The sequence below is a fragment of the Haemaphysalis longicornis genome, unplaced genomic scaffold (assembly GCF_048455015.1).
Source record: "Haemaphysalis longicornis isolate Haplotype H1 unplaced genomic scaffold, Haemaphysalis longicornis Haplotype H1 scaffold_9, whole genome shotgun sequence".
Lineage (NCBI taxonomy): Eukaryota > Metazoa > Arthropoda > Arachnida > Ixodida > Ixodidae > Haemaphysalis > Haemaphysalis longicornis.
Window position 1 is genome coordinate 141,458,605 of NW_027526460.1, and position 26,151 is coordinate 141,484,755.

The 26,151-nt window shown below is 45.5% G+C and overlaps 1 protein-coding gene across 1 annotated transcript in view; it reads right to left on the reverse strand.

Annotated features, from left to right (window-relative positions):
• The window catches only part of LOC144153904 (protein Skeletor, isoforms B/C-like), a 37,766-nt gene extending 22,478 nt beyond the window's left edge, over positions 1–15,288 (reverse strand). The window contains exon 1 of the mRNA XM_077685654.1: positions 15,132–15,288. Within this exon, the coding sequence (XP_077541780.1) occupies positions 15,132–15,219 (88 nt within the window). The 5' untranslated portion in view covers positions 15,220–15,288. The remainder of the gene's footprint in view (positions 1–15,131) is intronic.
• Positions 15,289–26,151: the final 10,863 nt, after the last annotated feature.

The window sequence follows — 26,151 nt, forward strand, 5'->3', positions numbered from 1 at the left end:
CAACCGGCCACAGAATATGCGTATTCTTGCGGCAGTTGGTGTTCGAAAGGAGACCGGCCGGTGCGCGGCTGCCGTGCATTCGTTGTTTCAACGGTGAACCGCGCGTCCGGCGGACGTACGGCCCCAGAATATACGTTTTGCATTCGGTTAGCTGCCTTCGGCCGAATTACGGCCAGCGAATGGCCACAGAATATTTGGCAACCGGTGTTCAAGAGGAGACCGGCCTACGTAAGGTATCTGGTTATACGTCCTTTTTTCGGCAAACGGCATCCAGCCGAACAACGGCTCGCGCCTGGGCGCCGAGAATTCATGCACAGACGTGTTTGGAAGGAGACCGACCGGTTTTTTTCTGGGGGGACAAAGAGCCGTTAGGGCGCCGAACGACGGGGACGCATTTTTCATCCGCTCCGTGTTTCTACGTTTTAAATGAACGAACATCGTTTGTCAAACAGTAATGAGTGTTCTCGGTGAACGGGCAAGGTACAAGGACTCACTGGGCATTAGCGGGGACGCATTTTTCATCCGCTCCGTGTTTCTACGTTTTAAATGAACGAACATCGTTTGTCAAACAGTAATGAGTGTTCTCGGTGAACGGGCAAGGTACAAGGACTCACTGGGCATTAGCAGGGAACCTTTTAGGCCATCGAAATGTCATTTATTGCCACAAGAAGACTGTGCCACACCGACGGGTGAGCTAAGCCTCGCCAGTCATCGCCGCTACCACGCTTCTGCCTCCGGCTTCGTCGACGCATCATCTCGAGGCTATTCGCCCGCTCAAGAAATGGAGAGCATTGGAGACATCGATCCACCAGAGATGTCCGATCCGAGATGGGGATGGTTCACCAAAATAACTGGCCTTCAAGGGCGTCGAGCAAGCGTCAACCACGCAGGAGCTAAACCGCCACCATGTCAAGGACTCCCCACCAAAGAAAGGCAAGTGCGAGCAAAAGCGCAAGTTATTCTGCTTACAATTAAACTGCGACAAGCAATGTTGCACTATGTTGTTGGTGATAAACGCAGAAGAGACTCGCTCGTGCATTGGTAGGATCAACTTCATGCCCTGCACTATGCTACTTCAGGGGATTTTACGACTGCCTATTTAGAAAAAAAATTATTTTAAGTTTGCGATAACAACAGAGCCTTGTCACTGACGAAGCCTAGCTGTTAATTTAGTTCCGAAGTTTGAAGGTGAGCTTAGCTACTCTTGGGATATGACTCATTTGGGTAAACATAATCGCCAGCATCCTAGCAAACACGGATTTTGTCAGAATTTTCTTGCTCAACGCAGATTGTTGAATTCACGCACGATTTGGCTCTTGCAATAGATAAGCTTAAAGTGGTTGACTGTATATTCTTGGACTGCAGAAAAGCAAATGATGGTGTTGCATATCACCTTCTGCGTAGTACATTTCATCCTATGAACTGAATGAATCGGTTTTTGCATTGTTATTACTATTGGCCCTAGAGCTTTGTTCAAAAGTACTGTGTAGTTTACCGGACTACAGCGAATGAACGTGATTCCGTATACCTGCAGCTTTATTCGAATTTAATAACATCCTGGTGTGCTGATTCAGAAAAGTTTTTGGATGTTAAACAGTGTGTTAACGGCACCTTTACAAGAAAACCTTCATTCCAATTGGATACGTATACCGCAAATTATGCTGCTGTGACAACGGCCGAGGAATATAAATACCTAGGAGTTTATTTAGGGAGCGGTTAGAAGTTAAATAGGCAGGTTCACACCATAAAAGTTACGGCTGCATATGTTTTTGGCTTTCTGAGACGAAATTTCAGTGAACCTTCATCTAACTGAAAAGAACAACCGTATTTCACTCATGTGCGCTCAATCTTGGAGTACGCATGTGTTTTCGTGGATCCCTACACCAAAGAGCTCGTTGATACGCTCGAAAACATACAGAATATGTCAGTGCAATTCGTATTAGGTAATTGGCACGCTCAACTTAGCATGAGAGAAAGTAAAAGTAAACTGAAATGGCAGGACGTGAAAGATCACAGACGAAACCACAGGTGTAACTTTTTTCGTAATATCTATTATTCGAAAACTGTTGTAGAAGGGGAGAAGTATGTCCAAGCGCCATTCTACATATCTCAAAGTGGGACCGCTAGCTTAAAGCAAATTATTAACTTTTCTTTAAAGGTGACGCCTTGTGCGATTCATTTTATTTTACATCAATGCTGCAGTGTAATTATCTTCGACGTATGATTGCATTAACTGTTTATATTGACGATTTTCAGCGCGCTTTGTAGAATTATTTTGTTATTTTGTCTCATATTTAATGCTTAGTGTTATGTATCTCCCTTCTGTAATGCATGCAAAGGAAAGCAGGTATCAAATAAACAAACAAATAAATAAATAAATAAATAAATAAATAAATAAATAAATAAATAAATAAATAAATAAATAAAACAATGAATAAAAATAAATAAATAAATAAATAAATAAATAAACAAATAAAAACAATAAATAAATAAATAAATAAATAAATAAATAAACTTCCAGAGGCGCAAGTTTGCCTCCGACGGGTTGAGAACCCTACGCATTCAACCTTGACCAATAAAATATTTATTGCCCTATTCGTTGCAGTATGCAAGGTTTCCTGTATACATGCTACCATTGCTATGTTATTGGTTTGAAACAAATTATGTAACTCTAATTTTACGCCTTTCCTTGCGTGAACACAAAGGGGTACAACTGCAGCCACCTGAAGCAGGGCGTCATTCGCGACGCGTCTAGAATTTTTTGAACGTAGTATGAATTAGAAGAAAATTAAGTTCTTTTGGACTATTGAGTGGTGTGGACGTACACTCATGAAAACAACATTAAAATAGATTGAAAATGAAAGTACCTGTTCGCTCCTTCTTAGGATCAGCCCTGCGCAAGATCATCAGAAAAGTTGATCGAGTAGAAAATGTCTTTGCAAGAAAAATGGGCAAAAAACTGGACATACTTTTTTGTGAAGGAATTATATTAAATGCTCCTGAGTGTTTTGTTGAGAACCAAAACGCTTCGTAAAGGCATTTACGCCGGTTTTATATACATCAAAATTGGTCAAGAAACTGTTATAAAAATAGTTTATGTAGTCATAGCATGAAAGTGTTCCGGAATATTGCCCTAAAAGAAATTGGCTAAAAGCGGCGCAATTTATCTCTCTGAAATTCAACCCACTAAAGTATGCGCCCTCCGCCGCCCCCCCCCCCCCCTTCTCTTTCCCCGTTTATTACAGGTAAGCCGCCCCACAGAGGATATCAGGATCTGGACAATACATCTATTCAAGCTCTACAAAGAACTGAATATTTTCTGTGTTCGGCAGTAAAAGAGGCACAGCAATTAAAGGACCGACAATTTGTGAGCACTGTTTAATAAATGAATTTTGCTGTCAACTGAGGCTGGTAATTAAGCAAAGCTGCGCTGAAAGCTTGACGGCTGGTGCTTGCGCGCGAACTCACTTTGATGTGGCTGCATTGGACCCAAAATGCTGGGTTTGTGCTGCTTCTGCACTGCGCGAATGAGTCATCTGCTTCCGCGACATGCAGTGACCGGCCTCAGTACAGCTAACGTACTGTGGCTGAACTCCAATGCCCGTAGCACGGCCGTATTTCCGGTAGCTGTAGTCCGGCTGGAGTCCGACGACCGCATCTCGGCTGTCCTCCGGCGGACGTACTTCGGCCGTACACGGGTGGCTTTGGAATGGCCGGAGCCCTGCGGCTGGAATCTGGCCGTATGACCGTCAGCCGGTCGACTGGCCGACGGACACTGGCCGTCGGACAGCCATCGGAGTACGGCCGTATACGGCCAAAAGGCCCACATTTGGACATGGGCCGAACATGGCTGCCGGAAAACGGCCGGACGGAAAATCACCGGCCAAAGTACACCGGCCTGTTTTAGGCCGAACAGTCCTGTGCTGACTTGCCGATACATTACCCAGCATTACCGGCTAGAACGTAGAGTCAATCCACCAGCGCACCCGCAATTAAGTAATAAACAAGGCTCAACACTTCGCTTAACTCTAACAAATACGTTCCCTCACCCAGTACGGCTCCATATGCCAATCCCCAATTAGCAGCCATCTTAATGCAAGTTCTGTGGAAATTCAGGCTCCCTATGCCTCGTAGTCTGGGAATGTAGCCAAAACCCGGACTTGCCACCCCCGTTCCATAGCCCCAACCTCGAGCCGTGGGAGGCAGCGCTGTCCAAAGCACACCTCGCCGACCAGGTCATGCTGACCGAGAGGGCGGAACGTGCGAGGACGACGCTTGGACCTCTGGACTGAGAAGCCATCCCCACGCAGATAAATGCTCAATAAAAGTTTTGCTCTCTCTCTCTCTCTCTCTCTCTCTCTCTCTCTCTCTCTCTCTCTCTCTCTCTCTCTCTCTCTCTCTCTCTCTCTCCAACCAGTGTTCTCGACCAGAATATGAAGCAATTTTTCAGATCCACTGTCACTGTTCCGATTGAACTCCATGTGAGGATTTCAACCTGCACTGCACGAAGTGAGATCAGTGTGGGCCAGGACTTCTGCGCCAACTCAGCCACATCAATGAACCTTTTTGTGCTCTCGAACGTGGTTTATAAGTAGCTACCACTTACCCCTTTGGTCAGAGACGTGTCATGCATTCTACTAAGCTTCCTGCAGGAGACGGAACTGGCAAACTCGTGGTGAAAGGACTCGAACATTGACCAATTAGGAGGAGCTTGGGCGGAGCAATTGCCAGCATATCCAGCCAGGCTAACCCCGCCTGATCCCACACAACAACCACCACCACCACATGGTCATGCATCATTGCAAATCGTTTTATTTCCCCATTCCGTGAGCCAAGGGAACCATTTATTAATTGGCCCATCCCATCCCCAACTGTTGGCTGACAAGCGGCGACTCTAGTATCTAGGCCATACACTGGGCTTCATCCGCAGACTTAAATGCAAATATTACAACATATTTAGGCCTGTAGGATGGGACTGCTGTTGGAAATCACGATTTTTTGGCATTTTGAAACAATTATGTCAACCCACCAAGTGTTTTTTTTTTCACTTTCTATATAAAAAAAACAACCATGGAACAGCCGATTCATCGCGATTTTTTTCACAAAAGCTCTTAAACATTTTTTGTCTTAGTGCTTACCAAGTAAAAAATTACAGTTACTTTTACCTTATAATAGAAATAACTGGAGCAGCTGACCCTGCTGGCCACAAAAGAAAAGAATGTACTAAATAATGAACGCACCCTCAGGACGGACTACAGCCCACAAATTGCAAGTCCCTTTCGTCGGGTTAAGCGATTGGCGTGTGTGTGTGTACAGCCAAACCGTCAAAGCGCTGTGATAATGGCGGTTCTATTCTGTCGTCTGGTGCTTTGCCGAGAACGTGCTTCGCAAATCACTTGATTTGCACTTTCCTTTCATCGAGGCAGAGAATTTCTTGATTACCGTCTGCGCGGTAAATTGCAAACCCCGAGACCTCGTGCTCAGTATGTTGCCACACAGCAACTTAGCAGTCGCGTGGGTGCAATTCAAGGTGAAATATTTCCTACCGTCACCGCTAGTCAGGGAGAAGAGAAAATAATAGGCCACAGCAGCGTTTAGCTGGGGAATCGTCCAGTGTTTGCTGGGGAATAAATTGAGTTCCGGTGAATCGAAATTCATCTACGATTGCAACACGAAGTTCCGCCTCGGTACGTAAGTGGTATGAGTAAAAAAAAATTCCGCCATCTCCACGAAGTGAATGATGATGAGAGGGGCGAAGCAAAAATTCTTATCGGTGAAACCGTGAAACATTCGCCCGCACATCATATAAAGACTCGACACTTCACGCTTTCCACCACACCGTTGAAAAGCCCGTCGACGACGTCGATGTTTGTGGTGGTTATGTAGGGGTTGTTATAGACGATGAGAATCTCCATGGGTAAGTTGGTGAATTCGGTGTGTGACATTTTCGCCACCTTGGCCGTCGCCTTCTGCAGAGCGTCTTGTGTCGTGTACCCCCGGTACGTGTCTTGATTTCGCAGGCGACGAACAACAACTTCTTCTTCCTCTTCTCCTTGTTGGGTAGCAACGAACGCGTTGAACGTTTGTCCTCTTCAGCCAATCTTTGGTTGGCCAATCCCTAGGGGGATCCTGCCACAATCATCATTAATGTGCCGTGCCGTATACAGAAGCAACGAGGGACGGGACAGGGCTCGAGCAAGAGGAGCTTGGCTCCTAAAAGGACGCAAAAGTGTTCGCCAGTGGAGCACAAGGGGAATTATTTGTCCATTTTCAGTTTAGTTTTCCTCTACAGTCCCGCATGCATAATTTCGAAATATAAGGCAAATAAAAATGCCACTTTGCAAGTTGCAAGATCAACGGACGCGGAATGACCCGATGGCTAATTTTCCGAGGTGGACGAACGAGCTCCGCTTTATACATTCAACGTTAGTATTAGTATGTAAGGGGTACACTACAGCCCCCGAATGCTAAATTAATCCGAAGATATAAAAGGTGCGTCGATCGCTGTTCATCCAGTTCGCAGATCGTATTCATCCATCCGTCGTGATTCATCCGGATGCCTCCACGTCATGACGTACGTGCTGAAACTGCAAGGACGGTGAGAGGAAATTTCACAAGCAATGACCAGGAGGTCCTTTTGCCATTCCTCCGAGAAGGCATTCCACTTTCTCTCGTGTTCTTTCTCTGCGACTGTCCGTTCCAGGCTAAAATGACGCATTTGATCCTGATTTTATTGAGACATCGGGGTGTAGGGAAACGTGGCATTACGAATTGCAGTGCATTAATGCGGTTACAGGAAAGCGGGGTCGTTTTTATTAATTGCGCGGTATGTCCTTGTTTCATCTATGTATTTAAGGCATCGAAGTGTTTGTTGGTGTGTAAGTATGCTTCTATTTGCTGCCTCCATCAACGGCAGCCTTCTTCGTTGCTACATCTGGTGTCTATACAGGGGATGAGGCCTAGTCCGTAAATTTCCTGGCAGCTTCCTCTGTTGCTCACCTCTAAGTATATTTGAGGCAGAAGCAACGTTATTAACATTATTGTTTGGGTGCTACTGAAGCCCCCATGTTCGCACGAATTATTTCTTCGTTCGTAAAATAAATTTAAGAAAAAAAACACCATCTCCTCATGTGCCGTAGCGGGATCGCGTTGATCGCTCTTGCTATGAGAAGGTATTTTGAGACGAGTCTGGTTTTTAAAAAACTGGCCAAATGGCATAACCAAAAAGATTGGAGCTCTCTTTCGTTAACTGAAAGACTGCACCACGTGCATAACTGCTTACTTTTTAATAAACACCTACAGCTAGCGCCACAGTTCCCTGTACCAGATGCATTGCGCGCATGGCAAAACGTCACATAATGGGAATTAATAGACACGGAACAAGCGCACAAAAATTATTTTTTTCGGCATCTAATTTCAGATCAGCTGCTTCTTTGGCGTCTTGGGCGCATGCGACCATGCGCATTTCATGTGGCACGCGGGTTTTGTGTGAGCGTTGCCACATTTCTCCGTAATATGCTGTAATTGCGTAGAAGTCGCATGCTAAGCCGAAGATAGGTTTGTTACCTATCCCGAAAAAGTAAAATTAATCGGGGACTTGAGGCCGATTTTGTGCTTTAAGGGTAAAGACCGCCGATTATTGAGGACTTTTTACTGCTACATTGTGTTTTCCGCATCTTTTTAAAGACGATGGTCTTTTTAGGGCTACTTAAACGCAGAAATATTGGTGTGTCTATATGTCTGCCGGTGACTCGATTCAGCCACCCTGCCAAAGTGGAAGAGAACGTGCACAATATTTTTATATACCCACAGCCAAATCTTAACGTCCAAGTCCGGTGGCGATGATCAGACATGTCAACATTGTTGAACAAGAACACGACATTACGCAAATATGAGGTAGAAAATCAATACATAAGTAGTATTCGCAGAGTTCCTTTATTAAATATTCCGGATGCTTAATTTTTGCGATGAAAAATGAAATACATGCACTGCTGAAAATAAATTCCCTCTATCGTCTGCTCTCGCCCGCGCCACTTTAGCTTCTGGCGGCATTTTAAGAAATCAAACCGCGATAGTAACAAAACGGTTCCACTAGATTGGTTCCACATTCTGCTAGGAACGCGCGTGGAGTAAGGCAATGTTTTATAAACATTCAAGTAGGGTGCCTCGATTCACGCGCGTCTCCGCCGTACAGCTGCGCTGGCATCGAGGCACCTGGGTGGAACAGTGGAACGCGGTAAATTTAAACTGACTTGAGCAAACCACGAGCGTGCTTATCTTGGGAGGAGCGAGACCTGAGAGGTACAGCATAATAGGTGGGCGGCAAAGAGAAGGGCGGCATTTACTTGGCAGAGGCGTTTCACGACTACCGCCTTTCGTCAAGATTTGCAACGAAAGCAGCAGATAGGAGGCCAATTTTTTTCGCTTGCCTTTCTCCATCTTTTGATGCGAATTACCCGAACAGGCAGACCGGCCGCCATTCACAAGGACGCTTCCCCATGGTCAGAGCTCTCCGCCGTGTGCACCTGTTCTGCTCACGTGCCATCACGCTCACCCGCCACACGGCATGCACTAGGGTGATTCTAGTTCCCCCTCTCCAGGAGTGTTAAGTCAGCGCAATGGCACCTCATGTGGCTCCTACTGTGCCGATTCGGTATCCTCACGAACACAAATGTGATTTTCGGCACAGTAAAGGCACAGCGGGCCACCTTCGCATCGTTGTATCCCGTAAACCATGCGGTGTTGTGGGGCTCTGATTAGGGTAGCACTCCGCGCACGTAGGCAATCCATAACTTTAGTACGATTGCACAAAAAACACACGGACCGGAGAAAGAAAAGACACTAAACGCGAGAACTTTCAATGATTTATTTTGCCACTGTGCGGAATTTTGAACTCAAACAGCATCAACTGCGCATGCGTGTGCATAAAAAAGTAATAATAAAATAATGTTTATTCAGAGCCAGAGGATGCCGCCGCCACAGACGGCAGTTCTGTGCCTGCGAGCGCCATCGAGAGGGAACTAACACACGTATCACTTTGTCTTAAAATCCCCTCGGAGTTTGTTATTTAGCAAATGAGCTGAGTTCTGGCACTTGCCGCAATCATACGAAGATAAAAAAAAGGGTTTGCCGATGCAAGTCTGACAATAAATCACCATTTGCCCAGAAACCACCGCGGGCAGTGTTTACATCGTTGTGTTCGCGTAACTGGTCATTGAGGCGACGCCTGTTTTCTTGACGCAGTTCAGCCCACCCGAAAGCCGGACGCTTTACATCATGAGGTACAAATAATTGTCTGCTTTAGCGCATCTTGTGGCTTTCAAAGAATTTTACTTTTTAAAAGCACAGAGGTCGATGCTAGGTACATTACGCACAGTGACGCAAAAAATTTAGCATAAAGTTTGAGCAATGTGTGTTTTTTCTGACGCCAAAGCGTCTGTCAAAGAAAACAAAGCCTAAGAGGAAACAGGAAGCTGCCTCTAAATAGGTCTGAAGCGCGCATATAAGAGAACCGTTGTAGTAATAAACAAACCAATGTCAAACAGGCTCATGAAACTACCCCAATCTACATTTTACTAAGTAATACCGAGTGATCCAAATAGCGATTATAAGCCCGTCTTCAAAAAAAATAATAAAACCTCTCTGAACTGGGTAAAAACATTTATGATCATGCCGCTTGCACCCTTATCCCCTTAGACGAAGATTCTACCTTCTCGCGAAGATCCACAAGGAAAAAAAGTCCGGCGGTCCCTCCCCCCTCTCTGCATTGGCACCGTTACCAAAAATCACTCCTGTTATGCAGACAAACTCATTGGCGATTTTCCGCCTAGCTCGGGCCCCTCTTTCATTAGAGTTACGAATGGCTTTCTCTCTGACGTCATAAGCGTTGCAGTTGACGACAACTGCTCACTTGTTACGCTCGACGTATACGGTCACTGTACTCTAACATCCCGCATGCAGATGGCATTAGCGCTGAGCCATCCACGTATGAGGAGCCACCCTTTCATAAATATTTCGATTCTATCAATCTTCAAGGTTTCCTTAATTCTTTCTTGAACATAAGAATTTCGTGGAAGTCAGGGAAACGAACTTAGGAGCCACAATGTTATTAAATACACGAAAATGTATATAGGTGTCTAGAGTTTAATAGCCTTGCAACTCAAGATTTGAAGTGAGTGTATGAAAAATGTTTATTGATGACATATTCATGATGTGGAAGCACGAGGAAGCGAAAATTCCAAACTTTACTGCGGCATTTATTCTTTCTCATCCCGCTATTTCTCTATCGCACTCCAATTTCCACCAGGGCAAGCTTTCCAGATATTACAGCTCCAGGTTTTCAGTAGAGCCTTTAAACTAGGAGTTTTATAAAACCTACAGATACGTAACTTTATTTGCATTTTTACATTAGCCACGTTAAGCACCATAAAACCGTAATACCTTACAGCCAGGTCAACCGTTTTCAGCGGAATTGTACAAATCAAGCAGATTTCATCTGACGCCCCTTACAACTTTACGACTGTACCTGTGAACTGGAAATATCTAGAGCCAGTAATCAACGATGCTATTACACCAGCCAACTGGTTGAGTCGTGCCAACATCTTTCATGAAATACCATCTAATCGCAATCCGCTGACCTAACCTAACCTAACCTAACCAACACATGAAGCCTTTGTTTCAAAAAGGTCAGCAATACAAAGTATGAACATCGTTACTCAAATCAACCGCTTAGAAATTCCCCTTCTAATCGCAGCCCGTGAACCTAACCTAACCTAAACAACACATAAAGCCTCTGCTACAAAACTGTCAGCAATACTATGCAATAACATCGTTACTCAAAGCTACTGCTTAGAAATCGTAATTCCCGAACGACCACGCATCCTTTAATGACGCAATAAATGTTTCGCTAATTTTCTTACTAAATCAAGCGTTTTTATAGCGCACACAGCCGGTTGGGACCCCTGATACACGCCCCGCTGTAAGATACGTCTACTGGTGACCACCAAATAGCTTCAGGCTGCTGCGGGAATGTAAGAATATGCTAATATGCTAATTTTTCATACTTCCCGGACTGCACCCTCTGTGGCCTACAAGTTATCAACCAAACTGAAACGCCCCTTCGAATCCGGTTCAATGATCATCACTCTCCCGTAGGAAGGCTCCCTTCTTCCCCACCGACGAAGAAGCATGTGAACACGCTCGGTCATTCAACTGAGAAGCCAAATCCACCATGTCAGAATTCGGTTTTCGCATCCATCAAGACTGCTTAATGCGCTCTAATCTGATTAATGTTTCCGTGCCTATTGGAATAAATGAGAATTGCGGGAAAGTGGCGTGCTTATCGCTTGATTGATGTTTCTTTTCCATGGGGTGTTATCGGCGGTTATTACTTGTAGCACAGTTGCTTTACAACCCAATCACGAGAGAAAGTGGATGCACTTATCCTTTTGGGTGCAATTAGCTGCGCTCGCGTCGTACCTCTGGGCATTTTCCCCCTGTACGTACGTGTCCGGTGCGTGAGCGTATGTTTGTGTGTTTTCTTGTCTTTTCCTCGTCGCTTTTCTTAGTTGTTATTCGAAGCCGCAGTCAAAAGTCCCTGGTGTTCAGACACGTGTACAGCCTAATTTTTTGTTTTTGTATTTTTTGCCTGCCCGGTAGTGTTTATTGTCGTGTTAAGCCACCATTTAGAGCGGATGACTTTGACGCTTAGGCAAAATCTCTCACCTTTTTGCTTAATTTCTTGTATTTTGTTGTAGCAGCCCTATTTATGCTGGAATATAGGTATCCTTTCTTATTACGCGCCCTTTCCTTTACCCATCAGCCACCATTCATTTCCTTCTCCTTGCGGTCTGTGACTGATCAAGCAGTGTTGTTTCAATTTGTTCCTCATTCCCATTGGGCCCGTGCTTTAGCCGATGTGTAAGCAAATTTTGTTCCACTGATATATTACTCGTGCCAGGTCCTCAAAATTTGAATGCACGCTTGAAGTTTGGTGATTATTTTGACAGAAAGGTGTACATGGTGACGCGGCTAAAGGCGTCGTAAATTTCGCCTGAATTGGCCTCTGGCACCCAGTAACACTGACAGCACAAACAGCGTTTAAAGCATGAAAACGTTTCACAAAAAAGAAAAAAAGAACAAAGGGCTAATTACATAGCAATAAAAAATTATACAATAGCCAGCACTTGACATGAGAAATAGCCGGATTACAATAGTACATACACTGTAACCAGGAAAGAAAAGGTTATACATAGTTTTACAATTCGAATAAACGGTAAATAAACCGATGCGAAGAGACCATGAAGGTAGCTCACCAAATCAATGTAAGTCATAATAAATTCATAAAGCGAAGCTTTATTTCCTGTTTTAAGTTAATATAAACACCTAGAACAATCATTAAGGCCTATTATGTCGGGGTGATAGTTGAAAACGATTGGTATCTGCCGTTTTAACAACTGGGTACCGTAATTCGTCCTGAAAGCAGCATGCCGAAATCTGTAGAGTAGATGAGTGTCTCTGTACTTTAAGAGAAAGGATTCGCGGTTGCTTACATTGGTTAGGTATATGATCTCGGATAACTCAGCTTCGTACACATGTTGGATGCTCATAATAAAATTTTCGGGAAAATAAGGTAAGGTATCGGCAGCTTGTACCACATAAACGCAATCAACGGTATCATGCTTATGCCACAAAACTCTACATGTGCAGCAATGAGCAAACGTTTCCGCACCTCCGAGCTGTTTTTTGAGGGAATTTGTTCCACGCACTATTTCCCGGCATTTAAAGAGCGAGTTTTGGGAAAACTTGGAAATTAAACTCCCCACGGATCAGGCATGAAACGGCGAAGATAAATAAATTGGATACGCCACTATCGTGATCGTCAGTCTCGATACAGTACGTCCAGGATATTCAAGTTGACTCGGCAAATGTAAGTCCGGAGTTCAGAGCCCAGTTCGCGCTGTTTTTCATGACTGTGTGCTTGCTTTCGAGGAAGGGAGAGGGGGAGTTTCACAATAGGATAAGTTTCCATTTGCTGTTCTTTTTTTTCCTCGTTACGATGCTTAGTTTCCAGTTGCCTGTAATAAAGAATAAGGCGGTGACACATACTGCACTATAGTGGTGTGTTTGATTAGGTTTGCGCAAGACACAGAGCTATTTACCATCCCGTTACCTTGCTTAAGGCAATGAGAGCAAATGGCCCCCTAGCGCAAATGGTGGCCCATTCCATATTAGCCGGCTAATCATGGCATTGGCCTTCCCTTTTACGGGTCTTTGCGGAAACTTCCGTCCAACATTTTCCAGGCTGATTCTACCGACTACTGGTAGGATAGACGACTGTGTGTTTTTTTTTTTGTCAGTACGGTGGTCTGTCACAGTAACTGACGTTTCCTCTACAAGAAACACCGTCGTCAAGGCTTGAGTGCATTGCCTAGGCCATACTCGGTGGTGGCAACATATGAGCCAACTTTTATTGTGCGCTGTCAAGCAGGAACTGTTTCCGTTTTTCCACAGCATTACCAATTCTGCGGAACCGGAAGTCCATCAGAAAAAACTTTTTGTTTTTCTGCGTCGTAGCTACATCGGCACGAGCTCTATCTTGCGAAGCATATCCTGCACTCATGTCGCCGGCTCGCGGCATCTGCATAAGTTTATAGAATTATGAAACCCTTCCGCCGCCGTGATGCGAGGCAGGTCGGTAAGGTATGCGATTTTCTCATCTTCAGCTGCGTTGAGAATGGGTCAAACGCTCTTTTTTCAAGGGGACACCGGCGCCCGCACAAACGAACGTGTCAGATTTGGCTCGTAACACGTTTTGTTTGCAAGGCACAAAGTGCAACATGTACCGTTTGTCACAAACCAAAGGTTAGCGCTGTCAAATTGCGGAGGAAAATATTTTGAGCCGTCCCGCTCCTAGAAGGTGAATAACCAGCCAATCTTCTTAGCACACGACATCGAGGTGAGCGAGCATTTAGTTGAAAGGTACGAGCAAAAACAGCGTTGGCGGCGGTCATCCCTATGAAAGACACACACATACACGCCCACTTACTTTGACTCTACTGATATTGGAAATGAAAGCTGTTAAAAGCTCGTCTACTCAAATGAACATCCAAGTGAGGTGACATAAGCTTGAGGTGTAAGTCATATTTTGATTTAAAAAATGGTACCTATTATTACCCAACTCAACATGTTTATCCAAGGGAAGGCAAATGAGGGTTGACATCCAAATCATGCTTTGAACAGCGTGCGACATTGATGGTGGGCGCGTACTAATAGCACACACACCGCGACGCCCGTTGTCCAGTTTTTCAGCGCCCGTGCACTTCAACAGCACGTGGATACATAAGAATTCTTGCTTTCGGGCTTCAAAATTACGTAGAACCGTAGCCCTGTAAGCCTCGCTAAAAAGAAGGTAACAAAAAGTTTGCACGGGGGATAGATCGGGGGCCACAGAAAAACTATGCCTTATTTCAGAAAGAAAATTGGTGCTTCCGCAAACATCCTTCAATTGTGAACATGAGTGCAGAAAGGGGACGCGCGGCAGAATATTAACGCCATTGTTGGGTAAAGTAAGCCAAACCTCTTTGAGCTCTTCACTCCTCGAGAAAACTATAAATAAATTGCTTCAAAACACCTAACTTAATCGGGAGTTTGCCTGACAGGGCAATATGAATACGTAAACAATTGTTTGCGCTTATCTGTACGAAAATATCCAGTCGTTCTTGCATGTTCATGTTTTCTTGACACGAATGATAGATACCATTCCATAACTACACCGTAGTGCGGAATGAATGCGCAAAAAAATGAGTTGTAGGGGTGTCTGTATCTGCGCCCTTGCTTACAGTGGTCAGAAACAGAATTCTGGAAAATGTTCGCGAACACGAAAAGTATGGGGTTGAGGCCTTTCAAATGGAAAAAGAACCCCTGGAGGGTAAACGTTCGACAGAACGTATCCTCTGTTTGGCTAGCTATATATGCAAAAAATGCGAGTCCTTATGAAATCAAGGAGACACAATGACGTTTCAAGTGCGATGAGCAAAGCAGCACGGCAACGCTCTTTTTTCACTTTGACCGCATTCGGTTTCACACGTGGTGCAGCGATCCGATCTGTCAGTGAGCTGAGTGCATCTTACCTGCTTGTGCCAGGAGGAGTGCCGTAGCGGCCAACAGAAAGAGGGAAGCGACGACGCGCGCCATGCTCGAAGAAGACACAGAACTCATCGCGCACACGTCACGGCACCAGAGCAGCGAAGAGCCCGCGCCGCTCGGGGAGGCCGCTTATAAAAGCTGGCCCGTCCACTCGTCTTCCTCCTTGCCTCCAACCCTTGCAGGCATGTGCTGTCCGGCAAGGTCGGCGGGCCCCGCGGCGGCTGCGCTGAGGGGAGGATGCCCTGCTTGCCGGTCACGCGCACTCGGCTGCGTCGGCCGGCACTTGGCCGGCTCGTCTTGGGTCGAACGTCCCCTCCCGGAGAGCGGGCCGACGACGTGGGTGGTTTCACTTTTCCAGACCAGTCCGTCACTAAACGGCTGGGCACGGCGCTCACCACAATGCCGGAAAGGGCTCGCCCCTGGCGCTGGTGTTATCGTACAGTTTGAAGCGCCATTTTCCCAGCAATTCTGAACTGCCCGTGTTTCGGCGGAAGGATTGATCGAAGGGCACAAAAGCACTTTCAACCCCCGACGACTAAGAAAATTATTCGACCAAGAAAATTATCCAGCGGCTTTATGTGAAGCGTCTATACCGTTAGCACCGGTATTTAGTCAAGAAAGGGAAAGTATGTGGAATGTCACATGGCGAACGCGTTTAGAACAGACGAATCCAAAACTTGGGACCCTCTGCGTGGCTAAAGGAAGGACTGGGTTAGTGGCTAGCCGGAAAGTGCATAGCTGGTGGTAAGCTTTCGACCCGTTCAAGCGTAATTAACCGGAAACTCGCTGTCGCAGTATTTGCACTCAACGTCGGCCCTTTATGAAGTTTGCGCTGACCAGGAAAACATCAGCGGGACCGAAAACATTACGTTATGCTGTAAAAGGGCTTAGTAAGCGGCGTCAGTTATACTGTTGTGCTTATTTGCTTTCTAGAAAAGACTTCGGTCTTACGAATTGACTAGTTCCGAATCATCTTGTACTTCCACGTGTAGAAAACGATTCTCGTGTTTCCACACTTCCATAACTACGCGGCTCCATGAATTGACCTGCGCATAGTCGTGAATACACGCGATGAAGGAATACCTCTGGATTAAGTTTATTGAAGTTTGAAGAAGTCAGTGTTTACACAAAATAAAAAATACATAAACCCTATCCGCACGGACCCGACAATGTTGTTAAAGGGTTCGAGCCAAATATTACTACACTTTCCCAATAACTTGGCGATGGCATCTGCAGCGAAAAATTACAAAGTACACAAGGAAAAAAAATGGAGATCATGTTATCGAATTTTATCGCACAACTTAATGCAGTGAGTGCCATGCAGAAGCTGTAAGGAATGCTCCTCCGATGTAAGTCGCTGTCGAGTCCCGTCCATGTCGAAAAGGGTGCGCCAGTGGGATTCAAGGTGTCAATAAAATTGCCTTGCGTGGCTCGAGGCCTATAGACCAAGTGGCAGCTCAACTTTTTGTAGCATGGCCAGATTTGTGCTCAATAATCGATTACATGTCACCCAAGAGAGAACGTCTCCAGAGCATTCGCCTGACACCACACCATCGTCTGTAACCACCAACGCTTGAGGTGTTTTCTCTTTTTCACTAAAAGCCGAGTCACTTCACAGCTTCAAAAACGGCGGTGGGACGATCGAGAAGACGACGACCCCACGGAGCGGGCGGCAACGTCGACCGTCGGTAAGCAACGAGTTGAGCGGACACAGTTTTGCGCAGTGCTCGGACAAAAGGACTTCCCGACGAAGATGCGACAATACAGTCTCACCCTTACGGTCACGTGGGCGAGCATCTTAGGCGTCCTGGAATGCTGATAGAATAAGTGATTGTTTATTGGGTTTAATTCACAGAAAGTACACGACACTAGGATATGAGGCACGCAGTAATGGGAGCTCCGGATTACTCTCGACCACCTGGGGATGTTTAACGTAGGACTTAATTTCGCGCACCCGCGTTTTCGCTTTTCGCCTCCATCTGAAAAGCGGCCACCGCGGACGGGATCACACGCGCGTCTTTGGGCTCAGCGGCACAGCGCCCTGGCCACTATGCCGTCGCGGAGGGTACGTCTTATAATGCTGGCGGTGTCGAAGTTTTTGAGTGAGGAATCTGCTTGGACCTGTTTTTCAAGGTAGAATTCCTTAGGATTTGTCGCTGCGGTCTTCTCTGAAGCAGAAAGGCCGTGTTTGGTGCACCCGAACTGATACGTTATTTAGACGTGGCCTATGTACTCATCGTGTAAATAGTTTTATAAATATTCGTACATCCTCAGCTCGCTTCGGTATCCTGATCCTCGTATCCAACTCGATCACGCCGCCGATAATGGAGACCCCAACGTTCCATCTGCCATACAGCACGCAAGGTGGGCGAATAAGCGACTGTCCTGAATAAGGAGAGCACTAGCCCTCGACGACGACGACACGGGAGTACTCATAGCTCTCACAATTATGCGGCTGCTAGATAAAACCTCAGATATTGCGACCGTTATTACGACAAGTTTAGCGAATGCAGAGGCCTTATTGCGGTGCATTTAGGTTCAAGAGAAAAAAAAACAGTTCCGTGTTGAGGTCGTATGGTATCAAGAATGACTGATACTGGAATGAGAGCAGTGTTGTGTTGGTACCTAAGCGAACGCAATGACTGCGACTTCTTGCTGAAATCAGGTGCAAGGAGGAACAGAAAAACACTAAGCGAGAAGAGGCGAAAGACGAAGAACCGTGCGGCGTTTACATGTACTAAAATTGCTGGGTAAATTCACCTTAATTCTGAACATTCATAAGCACATTGTTGACTCTCCTCCATGTGAATGTTACCTGAAACTTCTCAATGCGAACAATTCCTCCGGGTCAATAAATTCTACCTATTGTGTATGCCATGCTGTTGACATTTTCCCCCCTCTTATTGTCTTTTCGCATAAACTTAACGTATTTAATCGATTCTAAGCACCCACTTTTTTCCCACATCACAATGCCCAAAGTTGGGGGCGAGGGGGGGGGAGGGGGGGCGGGGCTTAGATTTGAAAAACCTAACTTGGACCCCCCCCCCCCCCCCCACACACACACACAAACACACACACACTTGTCGCGGCAGCAGCTAAATGAGATAGGCGCGGTAAGAATGTTCTTTACAGCAAATATTTAAAAAAAAAAGTAGGCACAGACAGTAAATTCACAGCTTACGTCTGACACTCAGTCATTCTCATTCTCACTACCACTCGAGTGCGTAGCTATTTTTGAACCGCTAGTCTAAGTATCCAGAAGCAGGTTGTCTTTTGTTCCGTCAAACATTTCTTTTAAATAATCCAAGTGCCGTGAAAGGCTCAAGAAGAGCGAGAAAGCGCGGTTGGCGGCATGGGACGTATTAAATCTATAGCCTGGGCAAGGCGCGCTTCCTCCCTGAAAGGGGGTGCTTAGATTCGCATGAAAACGTTTTTCCAACTTTTTTTATGAAAGTAAGGGGGGGGGGGGGCTTAGAATCGTGAAAATACGGTATACTGCCGACGTGTAACGTCTGCATCAGCTGCTGGGTTCCTTTCTGTTACTTGCAAACCTGTAGCGTATTTTTTGTACTCCTTCGAGACGCTTTTCACTGTGTAACACCCCTTACTCAGTATCCTGCAAAGGGGCCTGTAAGGTATTTTAAACAACTACTCACGAGCTATCTTCTCCACTTTTGCCATTGAACAGGTGGAATTAACTGTGAGAGATTTCAACCCACTCAGGAAAATTTTAAAACTTTGATACGTCGGCGCCAGTGAATTGCAACAAGCATCAGTCGGAACGGCTGATTTGTAGGCCTTACTGGGTTTGCAGCATGCCTAGCGTTGCCACATCCAGTACGCCTCCTCTGAAAAAAAAAAAACTGTCAGGTGAATGCTCAGTATAACGTGAAAATACTGTTAGACTCAATGGACTTTAGCTGGGCACATCGCTGCAGTTAGAGGGGTGAAAGGAAACAAAAAAGTAAGCGAGCACCACATTTGCCATTCTTTAGTTTTTGTATAGAAGCAACACAACGGAATGCTAGCTAGTTCGAATTAAGCAAGCCTGGTGGTTTTTTTTTATTGATAAGGTGCAGCTTCCTCGTGGTTGCTTGCCGTCATAGAAGCTCTGAATACCAAAAAAAAAAAGATATCCTGTCAGAGCTTTGGCACCGCCCTTAGCGTTTCCTGTTTAAACGAAATTCAGTTTCCCACGTTTTTCAAGATGTATTTTTCCTCTTCTTTTTGTTGTGTTTTCATCGCTTTGGTAATACTAAGGAATTCTTCGCTGGTTTTAAAGGCTATGCAGCCACTTTACTTCTCTAGGGAAAGTAGAGAAAAACCTGCTTAGAAAACCTTGGCTTCGCGGAAGTACCTTTACGTCATGTAGACACGTAGAAGCAAACATGCTGCAGGGACATCTTGAACTAGGGTATTGACACCTCTTATCGGGTTGCAGTTACTGGCAACGAATGCGAATATTTTAATTATGGTTATCCTATTTCCTTTTTTGTTTATTCCTGGGGTCATTTTCCAGCATATGTTATTTACTTTTTATACAAGACCTCCCCCTCAGCTTTCAGAGTTCGCGCCTAATGTACAAATGGCCTCGTATCTACTCGCCGTCGCTGCTAAAGTCGTGAAAAGACGATAATTTACAGCAGCTCCTGCCACGTGCTGCTTCTCTTTTCTTCCCCAGTGTCAGTATTCCCCTGATAAACGCAATAGAAGATTGCTGAATTCTATTCAATTTTACCGTGTTCACACTGCCGGCGCGTCATCTGTTGGAACTTCTTTTTACCGTTTGAATTCGCGCCCGGTCCACGAGATCCGTGCTTGAGCTCGAGTCCTTTTTGTACGTTGGGGTAAAATATTGCATTTAACGTGTAGCACCCTTTTGTCAGCGTTCTTATCCGGCGCCAAGGTGCTGGCTATTAAAGACGACGACAATAAAGAGACAAGCTGCGCGTGCTGGGTGCATGAGCACGCACTGGCAGTTCGATTCCAAAAGCCTGCCACGCTGGTACTCTCTCTCTTGCGCTGCACTGCAACCCCGCGGTTCCCGACAAACGCATTTTCTCTAAAATAACTCCCACGTGTATTTTTTCATTAGAAGAGCAAAGGGTATTCCTTAAGTATTCGTGTATTGGTTCTAATACGCCTAATGTTTCGTTTTTGCTGAACATGGTTACAACTATGAAGTATGCTACCAGACTTAGTGGTTTAAAATTATTTGCCCATATAAACGTCTAGTTCAAGAGATTTTGTGATTCCTGGCCGGGCGTCTGCATCGAAGATATACTGACAGAAAGACAGGCAGACAGGAACTAGTATTTCACCAACACCCTTTCTAGTTCCATCAAAAATTACCAGCAAAAGTTTTGATGCTTGCTTAAAAATTATAAGACGAGCAAGAACACTAGTCCTTTTGAAGATGATTTTATTAGCGGTTTCTCACTCACTGAGTACTTTCCGGTCACTTTTCATGATCGATGACGGCAATACGCCAAAAATCGACATTTCGAACAAAGAACAATTGGAACCGGCCCTGAAAACCGGGCGGTGCATCCTTTATTTGCTCCGCCAACTAGACGTAAAAAAATGTTCAGGACCAGACCATACAACAACTTCTTTTCTTACCAGATATGCGGAGTGGATGGCAAAATATCGGTGCATCATGTTTAATCACGCCGTGTGTAGAGTGCAGTCCGACGGAACTCCAGCTCAGCGCTACAGCCATGGTTAGTAGGCCGTCCGACGGCATTCGAATTTATAGCACAGGCGTGACACAGACCAAATCCTTCACCGTTGTGGTATAGAGGTATCGTCATGGCTTCCGGTTAATAAGGGCAGTGGTTCGAGTACGGCTCTGGCCGCTCTTTTTACACCCTAATTTTTAATCGTAACTTTTACGGCTTCCGTTAGTTTTAGGTGTTTTAAATCATTTGTTTCGGTTCATAAGGGTATGCCAGGTTAGAGTACGCTACGTTACTTTAGTGGAGGGCGAATAAGCGCCAGACACGGTATTTTTTTCATTAAAAGCATTAGTAAAGGGCTTACAGTACCATCAGACGGCACTCGAGACACAGCGTTTTAAATAAACCTTGATATCTACCTGATGAATAGAAAAAACCTAAAGTTACGCCCGTACACAAATCAGGCCCAACAAATATTGTAAGTAACTAGTAACTTCAGTCCCATATCGCTTACTTGCCCTGTCAGTACACTACTTGAACATATTATCCTAGAGCACATCAACATCAACATTTGTTGTCCCAACATAGTTTCCGTAACGCGCTGTCTAGAGTAACGCATCTAATAGAACTGCCCCATGATTTTTCCTGAAGTGTGTACAAACGAAAGAAGGAGGACCGTATCCTATTACACCGTTCCAAAGCTTTTATTTTATTTATTTAAAAAGGCCTTACAGGCCCCTATTGCAGGACATTGTGTAAGGGGGGTAACAAAGGGTGAGTGTCGCGACAGAATTGTAAGGTGACGTCAAACATCGAATGAGCAAAAAACGGAACCACAAATAACACGTTATATGTCAGTAAATAGAAAAAGAAGATAACGTACAAAAAAGATCTTTGAAGTTGCACATGGGAACATTGCAGGTGGCAAGAAATACATATATGCGCAATGCAAGTTAGTAGAAAACGCCTTGTACACACGCAGCCAAAATTTATCTATAGCAGAGCGCGGAAAGCAAGTTGTTCTCGTTTTGAAAACTCAGGATTGTAGAGGGCAATAAAAAAACAGTTTTATCTCGTAAATACAGGGACATTATACAGTACGAAAATGCAGGCGATCACAAAGTGTGAAGCGGCAAAAAAAAAAAAAAGAGCGCGTGCTCTGTTAAGAAAGGTCATGACCTTAACCTGTAAGCGGGAGGAAATGGAATAATAACAAATGAATATAATCGCATTGGAGCGATACAGGAGGTGGCCCAAATAGTTGTGAAAAACCAGTCTAGAGTTTCCATGGAGAAAAGAAAGAGTGGAGAAGTTGTCAAAATTTTTCGGAGTCTGACTGAGATGCGATGTCATTCGGGAGATCGTTCCACAAGCGGATGCCGCTAGGAAGAGCCGATGAGTTAAAGGCGTCGGTTGACCCATATAATCGCGTGAAGCTTAAGTTTCATAATATGAACGAAAAAAGTAATCGACAGAGCTTTCATATACCATTAATAGCACCGCACTTTCCAGAGCAAGTAATCACAAGTACCTTGGCCTCACCATACCAGTAACCTCAGATGGGATGCTCACATTGATAATGCTACATCAACCGCTTTGAAACGATTATGCTTTCTGAGACGACGCCTACGTCTAGCACCTTCTGAAACTAAATTGTAAGCCTAAGACACGTGCGTGAGATCTATTCTTTAATATGCGATCATTGGTTGGTACCAGGGTGTCGAACCGGTATTTTTTCGGGTTCGGTTCGGGTTCGGGTTCAGGCCTTTCGGGTTCGGTTCGGGTTCAGTTCCGGCGCACCATTCTGTCCGGTTCGAACCGGTTCGAACCGGTTCAAACGGGTTCGAACGGGTTCGGAGCAAAAAAAAAAGCAAGCGTGTTTTTTTCTGTTCATTTTTTGTGCTAGTGTTTTGTTTCTTTGTCAGGTTTCCTTGTCAAAAACGAAGCCATAATGTAGGTTTTTTTGTGCAAGTGTTTTGTTTTGGCCAAAAATAAGTAACCCTGCAACACTTTTTTCAACTTTGTTCGAAATCTTGAATGCTTGCAGAAAGTAGTCAACCAACACATCCAGTACTTAGATCAGGGAGTCGGAAAGTCCCTCAGACAAAAAGTACTGCTCTGTCCCCGTCAGATAACTTACAAACTTGTTTGAAATACTTTTATTTCTTCCCCAGTCTTGGCGTTCTTCTACCGCTGGAATGACGTCATTACAGCGATGTAGCGGCTATTTGCCGGCTTTCCTTAAGTTGCGACATTAAAATGAAACCACAACAGCGAAGCAGAAACGGAAGGCCTATCTGCTGGGACGAGCAAATCCCGCACTGCTCCTCTGTGCTGGCAATAGCTATAACTTTTGCAGTGTTTCCACATGCGAAGATAAGAGTGAGAGCGTTGATCTAAAGTGTTGAAGAGTTCCTTTAACTGTAAAATGTACTGCAAAATGTTTTCTATAGTAGGTCTACGATTACAACATTAACTGAAGCGAAATGAAAAATTCGCTCGGACACATAAGACTGCGTATTTGTATGAATTTGAAAGCCCTGCTTTTTATGGCCGCAAGTTTATTTTTATTGATTTAGTTTCTTTCATTTTTATAATTTAATTTAATTTATTCTTGGATCATAACGCTGCAGTTTTATACCCCGCAGTTGTTTTCTTGAGGAAGAAAATGACGGACGATTACGACACTCGCTAATGCGAAATTTGAGTGCAGCGCGAACTGTAGTCTTCTCGGCGACGGCGCATAGATGCTGTGCCTCAGGAAGTGGTCGCGTCATCAGCTAATGCACGACGGCGCGCGGCATACTCTGTCGTTATCCCGTAAGGGGTCGCCACTGGGAAGCACGTCTCGCACGGTCACGGAATTACGCCCTCCCCCTTACACTTTCGTCATACTTGCAACCTCCGTTTTCCTTCCAGCTCTATCTTCGGTGGCGTCTTCGTTCTCTCGGTTACAACGAGTCCAACGCTGAGGGACTACGCGAAACCACAGGAGCGGGTGCTTAAGGGCTGCGCTCTAACGCATGGCTCTACGTAGCCGCTGTGCAGCCATGTGATCCACTCCCTTCGCCGACAAGTGACGGGCCGCACATCGTCTCCAAATAATGCGTTCTCGCCAAAGTCTTCTGGAAGGCAAACAGGTAGCCTCCTGACCAGTGGGCAGCACACTGGTGCCTCCGACGCCTCCCCCTCAATGCATCTTCGCCAGAATCTTCTGGTAATGGGCAGCCTCCCTGCAGACTGCCTATTGCCCCGTCCTACTAAGCAGACGACCCGTCCGTCCACAATCGTTTTAACGCGTACCATTCTTTGCCCACAGCAAGGACCGTGTAACCCCCTTCATTTCCACAAAAATACCGATTTCGCGGGAGTTCCACCTGTAATCGCTATAATAGCGTAAATGGAGATAACTGGTCGCACAAAATTTCTGAAAAACTAAAAAATAAAAAAGTAATAACCGAAACTGGCAAACTGTGTGACACCCTGCATTTACACAATAATGACGATTATTGGAAATTTTCACCTGTAATCGTTATATAGGGTAAATGGAGATAATTAGTCGAACAAAATTTATAAATGTAAAAAATAAAAAAATGTAAAATAATTGCGGAAACTGGCGAACCGTGTAACACCCTGCATTTCCACAATAAGGCAGATTTCGCGAGTTACAAATGTAATCGTTATAATGGCGCAAATAGAAATAATTGGTCGAACAAAATTTTGAAAAACTATAAAATAAGAAAAATATTAAGCAATTAAGGAAAATTGGAAGCCGTATAACTGCCTGCATTTCCACAATAATGGATATTTCGCGAATATTATATTTGTAATTATAGCAGCGTCAATTGAGATAATTGGTCGGACAGGATTTATAAAAACCAAAAAATTGGCTGTAGAAACTCACACTGAGGACAAGCGGCGTAGGAATGCTACGCATTAGTAGATAATTGTTTGAATTTCTGCAGAAATTTTTTAGTACCCTGGAGTGTCACCATGGTACAGTATTTTGCGTCTCCGCCGCCTCCCCCCTCCGCCCGGGCGTCTCGTGGCGGGCCGCCCCTCGTTCCGAAATCACGCATCCTCGCAGAAATCGCCTACCTGGCAGGCAGCCAGGCAGGCAGGTAGTTTACTGCCGAGCGGGAAGTCTTTTTGGCGCGCAGGAGAGCCTGAGCGCCCAACATCTTTTTTGGTTCTACCAAATGTCTAGGCACGCACGCGCGCATGCACCCCTGTTTCCACACAATGAGGCAAATAATTTTGCCTTTAAATAAATTGATTGGTCTGCTACGCTTTTCATGTACCCCTTGTTTCAACGGCGCTTTAGCTTTAACACGAAATCATTAGCACTGCTAGAAGTCGAAAACAGTCCCGCGTCGGCGTCAACCTCCGACTGTCAAGCGTGGCTGGTGGCGTTTAAAGCGATTTCCTTCTGCTCATCTTTCGTATGCTAACGTACCAGTTAGAAAGAAAGAACGGCTTTAAAGGGGCACTGACACAAAATTTTGAAGGCGAGATAACGTCGGAGATAGATTGGTGGGAACACATATACATCATCTGCAAAATATCAGCGGCGAATACAGCCTAGAACATATTTAAAATCAATTTTGAAGTGTGCGAAACGCAACCGAGCAGCCAGCAGAGGACCACGCGCAATTGTAAATAAACAACATCCAAACACGTCACGAGTTTGTGTTCGCCGCTTCCGCACTACCGGCGTTTTACGCGGGCTCGCCCGGCTCGCCGCTCCAATCGGAGGGCCGGAGGGCGGAGCTTCTGCTCTCGAGAACGAACGACCCGATCGTTGGCGGCGGAGGCGCCGTGATTTCGTCAGCTAATCGGGCAGCTGGCCGCGACCAAAGTTCTACATCGATTCCAGGCACTCTGTTTCTATTACTGTTTATTACCATTGGATGCGAAAACGCGCCGGAGGCACGAAAAGCCCACTGAGCTAGCCGCACGGTCGCTGTGCAGGCGGCGGCCACGGCCGCGAAGTGGCCCAGGCCGGCGCAGGTAGCTCGAGTGATAGCTTGTTACCGCTGCACGAAATTGTCCCCAAGTCCCGACCATAGTGGCTTAAATGAGAAAGGAGTTAATGATGCGATGGCGGGTTGCATTAAAAATTGTCATCTGCACCGCTTACGAGAGCGGCACTCGAATATCCGCCGCAGTGCTGAGCCGAACACATCTGTAGGCGGACCTGTAGGCAGACCGGCCGGCTGCTCCCAGAGCGCGTCTTCCCACCCACCGCCTCGAGCGTCGCGCGTCGTTCTTTAGCCGCGGTAGCATTTGCACTCGCAGCGCCTGCGTCACATCCACGGTCGCTTTT